Source organism: Schistocerca nitens, chromosome 8, assembly GCF_023898315.1.
Source record: "Schistocerca nitens isolate TAMUIC-IGC-003100 chromosome 8, iqSchNite1.1, whole genome shotgun sequence".
Lineage (NCBI taxonomy): Eukaryota > Metazoa > Arthropoda > Insecta > Orthoptera > Acrididae > Schistocerca > Schistocerca nitens.
This window is the reverse complement of record NC_064621.1, coordinates 316,941,596-316,954,495: the sequence shown is the minus strand read 5'-3', so window position 1 is coordinate 316,954,495 and position 12,900 is coordinate 316,941,596. Positions and strand designations below refer to the sequence as shown.

General features: G+C 42.6%; 1 protein-coding gene across 1 annotated transcript; it reads left to right on the top strand.

The window, feature by feature from the left end:
• The first annotated feature begins 231 nt into the window (after positions 1–231).
• Positions 232–3,851, top strand: LOC126199237 (cuticle protein 16.5-like). The gene is made up of 2 exons (XM_049936029.1): positions 232–269; positions 3,565–3,851. Exons 1-2 carry the CDS (start codon positions 258–260, stop codon positions 3,784–3,786), a joined length of 234 nt encoding a protein of 77 aa, XP_049791986.1. The 5' UTR covers positions 232–257; the 3' UTR covers positions 3,787–3,851.
• Positions 3,852–12,900: the final 9,049 nt, after the last annotated feature.

Genomic DNA, 12,900 nt, shown 5'->3' with positions numbered 1-12,900 from the left:
ATCTGGCAAGGCACAGGGTTTCGGGCCTCTGGCATGCACAGCACACGGGAAGCCGTTTTCGAGACAGACTGGCGCAACGTGTTGCGGCGCGGCTGGCAGGTAAACTCGAGTCCTGCGCTTTGGATTCCGTGCCGGCGCCTACGTGCCCTGGCGACGGACGGGCGGATCCCGTCGTCAGTGACGGACCGTATATAAGGGCCTGACAGCGCTCGTTGTGCCACAGTGTGTTCAGCAAGCAGCCACACAGCCACCCCAACATGTTCAAGACTGTGAGTAACGCTTCTGTTAACAGAACTGGGCTGGTCCTTTATTGACGGTGTATCTCAACGGAAGAAGGATGAATATCCTTTCTGTCAAGTCATTAAAGGCGTATTATGCGTAGACTATCTAAATTTGTACGTGGTAGAATAAAGTTGCCAGCAGTTCTTGTGAGCTAGTAGTGGGGTTTCACTGACTTTCCGATACATATGCCTGAGCAGAATAGCTTCACCTGTGATATTATGAAGTGTAGGTAGGTTCGAAAACAATCCCTAATTTCCTAGTAACATAACTAGGTCTCCATTGTCGCGCAGCCTCCGAACCAAATTGTATGAATTTCGTGTCACAAGCGTAAATAATCTATGCGCGGTGGGGGACCCAGCAGTAAGCTCAAATGGAAAGCAAGTTCTGTCTTTTAAACGCATGAATTCATCTATTCAGCAGATGAGGAGTGGAGCTGTCGCGTCGTGTGCAAAACACTCTTCGGCTAACAAACTGGGTGCGTCAAATGTAACTTCGCTTGCTGTATTGACTTTTAAAAAAATGTTTTCCTGACATGTAGCAGGATATTTTTGGAGTGCTTCTTATTCACTTCGGTAGCAGCGTTGATGGTAGCTCACTTGTTTAGAGGAAGGCAAGGGCATTCCACATTCTATATGAAGTAACGCGCTGCGGCCTCATACCATACATCGGGCAGTTGACAGCAAGGTGGAATATCTAATGTAAATAAGGAAAGGCTGGAGAGAAAGGAAAGTTTGCTCAGTTCGAGAGAAAAAGTAATAGAACGACTGAAATACGTATTTCAACTCACAGGTGTAGAAAGTAGCAGTGATAGCGAAAATTCTAAGTATACGCTCGTGTCCCGATCGTGCAGCCAGTTGAAGTGCAGCAAAAGTAAAATAAATAATAAAATATATATAGTTCACGAGGAAGATTACAGAAGCCATTCCTAGATGATTGTTCTCTCCCTGAAATGTCAACTTCTTTCTGGAGAGAAAATGTATAAAAAAAGGGAGAGTACAGCTTCTTATGCATTTGACACGTGAAGTTCGACTTAACGACAACCTGTGAAAGGTATTCGCTTTTTCTGCACAGCACTCTACATACTTTTCTTTAACATAGAATGTTCCTGTTTATGTAAATTATGGTGCTTTGTGCATAAACTGCCGCCTCACCTTGCGGTAATGGCTGACCCGTGAAGTTTGCTTTGTGGTAAGCAAATGAGAACACGGATCTCAAAGTGTAAGAGTCTGATGACAATACACATCACTCACTTTTCAAATCGATATGCATACTATTGCCTATGTGTCCAGTGTTCTATTCCGTGACGGATGCATGTCAAAATGGTTCAAATGGCTCTGAGCACTATGGGACTTAACATCTATGGTCATCAGTCCCCTAGAACTTAGAACTACTTAAACCTAACTAACCTAAGGACAGCACACAACACCCAGCCATCACGAGGCAGAGAAAATCCCTGACCCTGCCGGGAATCGAACCCGGGAACCCTGGCGTGGGAAGCGAGAACGCTACCGCACGACCACGAGATGCGGGCAATGCATGTCAAAACGTTCAAACGTGTGTGAAATCTTATGGGGCTTAACTGCTAAGGTCATCAGTCTCCAAGCTTACACACTACTTAACCTAAATTATCGTAAGGACAAACACACACACCCATGCCCGAGGGAGGACTCAAACCTCCGCCGAGACCAGCCGCACAGTCCATGACTTCAGCGCCTTAGATCGCTCGAGGATGCATGTCAGACATACTATTTAGAATCAAAAACATTTACTGTTGTCCAAGAAAGCATTCAGAAACTATCTGCTTCGTGGTGATCGTCATACGTTAGAGAAATGTACCAGCCTGAATAGCAAGCAATACTGTTTCATTTGATTTCACACCTACGACTCATTGAAGCGTAGCATTAAAGCAGTTTTAGGTTTCAAACATGTATTAGCACTGTCAAAAAAGGTTAAAATGCTAATTTAGGCGTACAGTGTCACAGAAGCTAAGTTTTATCATTGAACAGCCACACTATAATATTTCATATTTTCGTTGCTATGTATTTTGTCTCTAATCAAGAAGTTATGAAACAAACAATTTTTTCAAATCACGAAGCTTTCCGATGTTATATGTGCAACACGAAGATATAGTTCAATTGGATAAAAGCGTAAGGGGCCTGAAGATGGCAAAATGAACTGCTGAAACTCGTTGCTTTCACAATAAATTAAAAAATCGTAAGTATACGACTGTTGGTGATGTAAACTGACACTGGGAAAACGTGAATTAATAGTGATATTTATGTACGACATTATGATGTATATTAATTTCGAGATGCTGAGAGTTGGACTGCAAACGATATACGCTGCATTGGTAGCCCATTTTATTGTCAGAAGCAATGCGTATTTCCTAACACGTAGTTACTTCTCACTCCTAACAAACGTTGATTAAGATATAAAGAACCTCGAACCGGTGTAATGAATAACAGTACTTAAGTGCAATGGCTCGAACTTAATTAATGGCAGCTATATATGTACAATTCATAGAAGATAGAGTCATGTTTCAACATTTAACTGTCCTTCAGAATAGTCACCAATAATGTATACAATCCGTTGCCCAGCATTATGGAAGTCATAGGATATCCTTAGCGGCTATAGTTGCGTTGATATTTCGAGTAGAGCAGTCTACTGTCCGACGAATGTGCTTTCTTCGTTATAGGAATCACGTTGAAATCACAAGAGCTTAAGTGCGAGGATTGTGGTGGGTGGTACAGCTCTTCCCAGTCCCATCGATCGAACAAATCAGTCTCAAACTGCACCATAAGTACCCGAATATTGCCCTGCAAAATGGTTGACGGGTCCTGCAGAAAGTGTCGCCGCCATGTTCGCTCAAATTCTAAGACATTCAATTTTGAAACAATGATCGCGATCGGCGGAGAAAAAGAGGATGGGACTTCTTATAGCTAGCTTTCTTTTCTCAGAAGTTATTTCAGGTATGGCGATTCACTGGGAATTGCATCATTCTAGAAAATAGTTGTTATAAATAAGCTGTACAAATTAGCTAATTAACTCGTTAGCTCATGGTTTAATGAAACGTATACAAAGGGTATATATAATTTATCTTTCTCCATTTTAAAAATAAAAATGTATGAAGAAAGGTCTTTCTCATTCTAAAGAATTGTTACTAAAGCTAATGACGGTGGGGAGTGGAGTGTAGCCCACCATGATTGTCCTTGACAAAAGTAGAGGTAGCGATCTCAGGAAGGTGGAGAACATGAGATATTTAACGTGACGTGTGCGTTGCAGGTGTTCGTCGTCCTCGCCCTGGCGGCCGCTTGCCTGGCCAGCCCCGCTCCCAAGCCGGCCCCCGGCCTGCTGTCGGCCGGCTACGTGGCCGCCGCCCCCGTCGCTTACACCGCCCCCGCTGTGGCCGCCGCCCCCGTCGCCTACACCGCCGCGGCGTACCCAGCCGCCTACGCCGCCGCTTACAGCGCCTACCCCGCTGCCAGGGCCGTCTACTACGGCTAGGCCTAAGCTGTGTCGCAACTTGTGTCATGACAACAGAAGGATATTAAATATACTGCATCACTGAACCCTTGTTTTTCTGCCATCTTGTGATACATTTTACACATATAAATAAGTAAATGAGGTGAATCTTAGGGATAAAATGACACTAAGCAAACAAGGTACAAACTTTTCTGAAAACTCTTACGGGAACCATGTTTCAGGAAAGCCATGGAATACAGGAAGTAACGGCGAGGGATATTTTGTAGTATGTACAGAGGAGCTAATGTTTGAAAACATTCCACAACGCAAAATCGAGAGAAAGACATAAACAGAATCAGGAAAAATGCACGACGAACGTAAAGTGTCATACGGAGGGAATGATCCATATGTGGCGTAACCTTGTAGTGTCAGCTAGTCACGCAACATATTCAATGGTCATCCCAAGATATAACGTCATAAACAGAACTAGGTTCCAGCGAGAAAACTAACTAATCACACGGTAACCATATTTTCAAAAGCTTACACATTTAACGACAAGTCGACGACGATTAGTTTGGAGATATAACGTAAACAGCTCGCTAACATATAAAATACATTTTTATCGAACTGCTTCGAGTGGTCATCACATGCTGTGAATAACAGACGAATAGGAAGTTTCTCATCTCTACTATTGAAAAGACCACACGTCACTACTTTGACCTAATTAGTGACAGATATTTCTGTAATTATAACGGTAAGACAAGGGTCGTGAGGCTCTGTCTTACATTCTATTTCACACATTGTATCTTATTTACTACTTTGTTAATGCTTAGGTATCCAGACGTTGCTTAATTTTATCTTCAATATCTAAAAAACTTCTCAAATGCCCATTATCTTCTTATAAAATAATGTTTCGACCGGCATCAAAACTGATGTGAGTGAAGTCGTTGTCTTACAGCATTTGCTCCCATTCTGTAAAATTGGGGCCCACCTGTTGCCTTTACTCACAACGTACACGTGTGTCGTGACCGGGCACCACTTATTTATGCCTTAAAATAGTGTAAACCCCGACATTTAAATTGTACAACTTGAGAAACCTAATTTTAATACGGCGTCCGTCCAACAAACCCTCAAGAGCATTTCCCTACATCGCTGGAGACTACTTGCGAACTTGTTTACTTTGTGTATGTGTGAGTGTGTAACTTACTAGTTGCCGAACTATTGAAACACTCCTTCAAATTTCATTACCATCATTTTACGGAATATATGTCGTTCGTGCAAGCATCATCTGGGTACTTTTAAGGTCCAGGTTACGTTTCAAAAGAAATAACTCTTCATTGATAGTGTTATACACCCTCTTTTTCTCTGCTTCTCAAACCCTTTTTATTTTTTCTTTATGGGTTGTTAAAATTTAAAAATGAATTCACTGTAGGAGACATATTCGTTCCGAGCGAATCAAGAACTCTATTGATAGTTGCAACTATTCCCATTCATTCTTGGGACGCTGTAGCATATTCTCAACAACATGACATGTTTCTGTCACTCAGGATCATCTTAAGATCTAAGCAGGAGAGTCAACAACCTGTTTCTTTAGTGTCAGAACCTTATATCTCTGTGCAGAGTGACCAACATACTTGAGACGCCCTGCTAAACCCGCAGGACAGGATAGGTAGTTTAAGTTGTGGAAAGGGGACAAAATAAGCGGCTGTCAGTTACACTCGAAAGTACAACCTTTTATTTGATCAAACGTTACACATCCAAGAAAAATATTTTTCAAAGGAAAAACACAGCTTTAGTTTTGGAACTTAATAAGTGGCTGAATGCGCCGTACAATCTCATGCTTTAAGGGCAACACCACTTTAATTTAAAACCAAGTACTGTTAAACTCCACCAGAGGGTGGCTGAAATTTGCCAACTTGAAGATACATGTTGCTGCTCGCGGGACTACAAATTACACAATGTGAACAGTCGCGACTTGCTGGTAGATTAAGTCAAAACTCAACTTTCATGTCCAGGAACGGTGAACCACGAACCTCGTAGCAATGGGAACAGCACCACACATTCCAACACCGCAAGGAGGCTGTCAGCGGGCCTGGCCAAACCACGCGCCGCAGAGATTTCCTCGCTGCTCCACTCCAACCGACCAACTGCGCGCACACACCCCAGCCGGAAACTATAAGCGCTAGGCCAAAGATAGTCCAAGATACGAATATCGACACACACCGCTGCTCCCACCCACGGAAAGAGAGAATAAAAGCATAATCGCGATAACCGCGGGAGACTAAACACAGAATAGCAACAAAGGTTTAATCCAACGCATAGCAAGAGCCAGCCATGGCTCAGTACTTTCGCAGAAGAGTCAAAATAAAAGTTTTAGAATCCACAGGAGATCAGCAGGGCTCGGATTGGCGTAGTGTGCAATGTGAGGTGGAACGGATACTGACAGAAATCAACGATTTTAATATAATACGATGACACAGTCCAATATACTTTTAGTCTATTTTATTTTAGTAACGTCACAGCCGTCATGAGACATTTTAGTGTTTTGACTTCATTATCTAACTTCTACAACATAATAATGAGAACATTGTCTCTCAAAACGCACTGTCCAGTTGGATGTAGGACAGAATTACGGTTGAATGCTACCAATTCTTACTGAAAATATATAACAACCGCTACTTCAGATCCCTTCTGGATAACATTAAATTCAACTTTTTTCCCTTCTGTCATTGGTGATACCTATCTTAAATTTCTAGGGGAAAGCAGTACTTCCCCCGTACATTGGCCGTTTGATTGAGTAGTCGAGGTCTCGACAGTCCTATCAGCAAAAGCTGATATCTCTGGTTTGCTCCTTTCGAATGTTACTTTGATGAGCAGTTGTTTTCCACTATAGACAGTTCGCGTTAAGTTGGAATACATATAACCCCCTGGGCTGGAATTTTTAAAAGTTATTACCTAATTAAAAATATTAATATCCTGTTTCCTAAACAGTGCCTGCTATATCACTTTTGTTTCGTATCGCTTCTCAATATACGAAGTCTTATATACGTTATGTGTTATCACACTGATATAGGGACACCTAAGGAGAAATTTCATAATTGTAATCATGTTCATCGATTCTTTAATCGTCCACTTTCCTTTCTGTGGTTCACAGTATTTGGTATTCAACATAATCTTATTTTCTTTCTTCAATGTGATACCCCTCGAATCCTTACTCTTTCCTGTTCGGTTTGATATACTCCTTGTGATTATCTTCTGCGCATATATTAAAAAGACTTGGTGACTTGTCATTCTGACAAGTTTTTTCCGCGTGTGTAACAGATAGTATTCAATTCCCTCCTTGAATCGGAACTGATAACATCACAATTCATTTCCTTACTTTCACATTCACCAAGATATTCTTTTCTAAAATTAGGAACGTATGTCGGCTAACATACGGGTCCGACTCTGGTTTGTGGAGGGGCAAAAATTCTTGCATGTGTTCTTTGTATTTAATGGAACTCGAAAAATTTGGTTATGGTACACCCGACGTATGTCTCTTGAGAGATCGATGTTGGTAAGTCAGTAAGGAGAAAGTTCCACACTTCTAAATTAAGACGGCGTAATAGTTACTGACTGTCGTCCTGTGAATGGATACACAATTCAGATACGTATTTCAACTTCACTCTCTCGTTACATGTAAAATCTCAATAGCTGTCATTAGCTGCCTTCAATTCTCTAGCAGTTGTCATTGTAGGTGGCCCTTCCACATGAGAAGTTTTAAACTACACTGTCTCCTCCTGATCGAGACTATTTTGAGCTACCGACACGTGGTTCCGATCAACGGCTCTCCATGTTCCTTAAGAATACTTTAGGACTTACGATGTGACTACGCGTGTACACCGGTACTGGCGTTTCTGTACTGATTTTTTCGTCATTAACGCCACTGCTTCAACGCATTTTCCTTTCCTAAGGAAAAGTGCCTTGTTCGTCCTGCGATGTGTATGGGAATTAAAACACCAGTCATCTATGACATTCTACTGTCTACCAGTGGACAATATGTTGATCTTAATGGCTGGAAGTACTATCGTCAGTTCTATACATTGCCTCAGAAAGTGGCTCAGAAAAATCTTCCTGTTTGCGCATCTGACACAATGAAATAGCTGGGTAGCAGTGAGAAGCAACGACGTGGCAGTCACTCCGAATGATCCATACGGTAAGATGTGAGGTAACCCAACTCACCCATTTTTAAATGTAGGTTACACTACGTTCTCAACTGGACCTACTGCCGAGATGTTTTTCCTGACAACTGAAGCAACATAGTCCTCTTAACTTCACGTCTAACACACATGCATGTTGCTGCTGTTGAGTCTACCTTTTACCAGGGATTTCGGACTACACACAGGGCCTGCATGTGTAAAACTGCTCCAGAATTTATCCACATTCCTCCCCCTCCCCCCACTGCTTGTTTTGGGAAGGTCTCCCTCTCCACGGAGAGTGTTTGCTCTCTGACTCTCATCTCTACGGTCATCGGGAGCCTGTCACCTACGAATCTTTGATCTCACAGTCCAGATGCAGTTTTAGAGGCGAGAGCCGTGTGGTATGTGTCGGACCTTAGTCGTCTTCCACAATTGATCCAGGTTACTAGACAGTCAAACACTTTTCTTTTTCTCTCTCAAAGGTTAGCATTTCCTTCACTTAGAGATCTCTTTCCCCGTCTAGCACACTGCGACACTTGGCACGTCTTGTTCCAGAATGAGTTTCACGTCAAAGTCTGACACGTTTGGTAGGCCGAATAATTTACCATATAGCTGATGTCTATCCTTTCAGCCGGTAGTCCATACGCCTTAAATTCCAAGTACTTCCATACTCAGGGGATGAGTAAAAGGGAGCAGGTGCAGGCAAGGTTCTAGTGGTGGTGGTTTGCTGTAACCCTCCTCTGACTTGTTATGGCGTGTTAAGTGAGCCTGAGTAACTGTGATGGGGAATTGCACAGTGTAGTTCCGTTTGTGCCGCTATGGAGGAGGGAAATGGAGAGGGTGCAATCCCCCGGTACAGGCACATAGCCTACTCCTCTCGAATACCACCACGGGGGCCGCTGAGCTTGACGTTCGCATCCCACGGCCGGCAAGTGCCCTCACTTCATGAGACACTGCACAAAGGTTTGTAGTTTATTCCAACACGTTGACCCAAGGACTGGTGGCCTGGAACTCTACGCTACCAAGCCCCTCCTCCACTTTCCGGCCAAAACCTGGCATTGAAATTTTTTTCCAACTGCGTAATGCGATCCTGTTTACCTCTGATTAGAGCGCCATGGCATGTGCATGTATTGGTCATCACGCCAACAAAGGCAGGTGCGATGTACATCTATGCACCCACAGGGTCTCACTGACGTAAGTCCAGATATTTGTAGTGATGACTGAGAGCAGTGAGTTGAACACCATTATCTATTACATCAGTATGTACTTCATTTGTTGATTATTTGTTATAGCTACTACGTGTGGTATGTTCCTAGATTGGTTAGTACACGTGGCACAAACAAGCCACTAAAATGTATTTTTCCCCGGTCAACAGGTCAGATATTCAAGTGTGGCTGTCTGTAGGCACTAGTATAGTGTACATTGACAAGCGTAGACTACTTCGCGGTGCAGTTGAGTCGGTTCAGAAAACATCACGTAGTAATTTAAGTGATGTGTTTGAAGGGATTCTGTTAGACGCAGACAGCAAAATAACATACACGCTGGAGCTGGTACATATTCAGGTGACAATTTGCACAATATTTGTACCTACTGCCCTAATACCTTGTAAGGTTTCTACAATCAGTCATTCGAGAGATCAAAGTGCATTGCAACTGCCTACGAAAGCACGTTAGAATATGTAACAATATCTAAACGTTTAACAACTATGAATCACTGGTCTCGCGTGATTCTCAGCCAAGTCATTAAAACGTAATTCCAAACACAGAACCGTATCATCCACTCAAAAGACAAAAAACCGATCTTCAGATGATCTTCAATGTTACCAGTTCCCCCAACGGGAAATGGATAACGCTGTGTCTTCGTCATTCACAATTTAGTTATTCTTGTCTGATAGAAGTGCAATTAAGTTAATGGACGTCTCAGATTTATTTTACATTATCAGCCCTTTGGCCTGTGTTCTATCCGACAGACTCACATAGCTTATCCTGCCTTGCTTTTAGAAATTTCGTATTTTGCGACATCCATAATCTGTTTTGTAAGTTGCAGTCCCTTTGAGCTTCCGCGAACAATTTCTAAAACTGATTTTGACATATTAACGATGTTATTGTATCACACATTACCTGTATATTGTATAAATACATTACCTGTAGCTTCATAGGTAGCTTTCATTATATGTACAACATGCCTGAGATGACAAATGTTCATCAGTAAAAGAAAGCTAAGTATTTTTAACTCTGATATGAATACGAAAGCTCCTGTAGGCCGATTATTAGCTGTCAGGCTACACACGATCAACAGCTCATCAGGGTCCGACAATTAACTTCCGTTAAACGACCTAGGAGTTAATATTACTTGTTGACAGTGTGTTATGATCTGATTGCAATACGTTTGTTGCACAACGATCGAAATTTAGAATCTACGGAAGCAAGGGAGATGAGACGGCGTTGGAGTAGTACCAGTAAGTGACGTAAAATGACCTACACTGGCAGCTAATATAGTTCAAAGCACGATAATATGTTTTAAAATTACTTCCAGAACATGTAATTACTACTCGATGTATTATGTACACTATCTTTGTGAATCAGAACGTAAATTGTGTGTTAATGGGTGATGTAAGGTCATAACTGTAATTTAAGCTGGAGATTAGTTTTCCAAGGTAACATGTGGGCACAAATCCATGCATGAAAACTTAATTTGATGCTAGTAGTGACGAATGAAATTCTGTGGAGTATGCGGTGAACAGGTTCAATTAGTCTCCCAGCCCGAGAGCCGCTACAGGCACATGCAATTAGCTATACTTAATAATTCACAAGGAAACCGTATATTCAGTCACAGTGATGGCACAGCTGCACATCAGCAGTGCACACCTGTCGGCCGAGGAGTGGTTTTCTGTACAAGCCAGAAAAATTAGAAACATTTTATGTTATGACACAAAACATATTAACAGTAAATTCGATTCGTGGTTACGACACGCAGCTCTCCGTAGTTGTGTGCATCGCTAGATATTCTGATGGACTTTGTTAGACTGCCATCAATTCTCCTCTTTACTGCGTCAAGTTTGTTAACTTCTAATGCCTAGATTATTAAATGTAAACTTTATGCTGGATGCAGAAATGCGTACACCAAAACTTATGCTGTATTGACTATATTACGTTGCAACCTTTTCCGTTGTTTCTGGCACAAATTTCTGTGGAACTTAAGAGGTTCCTTGTTCCTGTTATTTTCAAAACCTTTGTCTTGTTTCCCTTAGTTATCACTTTTACCACATTGAAAAGCAATTTACTGAACTGCCTCGTTCCGTTGCTGAGCTAAGATTAATTTTTTACACGGCCGAAGAATGATCCAGATTGATGGCGTAAGAGCTCAAGCATATGGAACGCGTGTGGGAAGAATATTCCTGTGGTGCACTCACACAATTCTCATTTACAATCATCTATAATTCATTCGGGACCCGTAATAGTGCCTCTTAACCATGGTCACGAGAATTAAATTGAGTCATGATGCAGCAGACGACAGCTTGGTTCGAGGGTGAAGATACTTGTTGCCTGGCCTTTGTCGATATTGTAGCTGTCGTAAGTAAGAACACAGTGTTATCAGTTAAACAGTTCAGTCGTCTGCAGCGAAATTCCGATATGCAGTTGAGTGCAATCTAACAAAGCAGCAAGGAAAACAACAAATTGCACTGCACGTGCCACAAAGATTACGGTTCCATTAGGCACTTTATCTGACGTGTTTCGCCACGTAGGATTATTGATAGTTCTATTGCGACGCAAATAATTGACTGACTGTAGTTAAGTGAATTAAGATGCCTCCGACGGCTAATGCAAGAGGATGCGTAAGTGGTTCAGACCACTGACGACGGAATGTTGTAGCATCGAGTGCTGGATGCTGAGACAACAGGAACTACCTTTACAGTGGCGGCAGTCAGCACATGACCTAGCGCAGCCAGGGAAACAGAGTTGAAATATCACCAAATCTCCAATCTAGCACGAAGACAGAGCCATTACAGCGTTAGTGGCCCAGTTACTTCGCATCTGGACACAGACTTCTTGCCTTAGTGATTGAGACCAAAGCTTCATTAAAACAAGGAGAGACCAAGGTCACATTTTAATCCAAGCTACTGCCGTTAGTTAGCCGTAATTCCTGTGGGCTAACCCACGTCAATCCATGACCTACAACTATGCATACTCCAATCAAATGGTTCAAATGGCTCTGAGCACTATGGGACTCAACTGCTGTGGTCATTAGTCCCCTAGAACTTAGAACTACTTAAACCTAACTAACCTAAGGACATCACACACATCCATGCCCGAGGCAGGATTCGAACCTGCGACCGTAGCAGTCGCACGGTTCCTGACTGCGCGCCTAGAACCGCGAGACCACCGCGGCCGGCATACTCCAATCAGTCATCCTCTTTGCGCACTACCACTGTTACCTGCGGCCTTGCTGCTGGTGCCAAATCTGATGCCGTGGACTTACTGCCAGGCCAGCTGAGGACCTACTTCAGCACCTGCTGACCTAAAGTGTAGATCCTCATCTCGAGCATGGGGTCGTGCGGCCTTTCAGGTGCCTTTGGCTGCGCGTTTATTGCAGCCTACCTCTGTTCATGTGCGCAGCCATCTCCGCTGCTGGAAGCCGTCTTCTGAAACCACAGTTAAACTGTTCAGCCTACCACCTTGATGCTATTGATTCCATCCCCGAAGACCTGCAGGAATGGGAAGCTCCCCCATAAGGTCACGCAGATTTAAATTTCGTGCAATTGATACTCGTTTAGAATAAAAATACATCTAAACGATGTACCCACCAAATGCAGAATAGTAACATATATAAGTTAATAAGGGACTGGTTGGTGGATATATATAAAAGGGTGATATAAAACTGTTTCATGAATACAGCCAATGGTTGTGGAAACTATTACTGATATATAGAAAGGTCCTGGAAAGGCACGATCGAAGAACAATTATCTCCGGAATGAAAT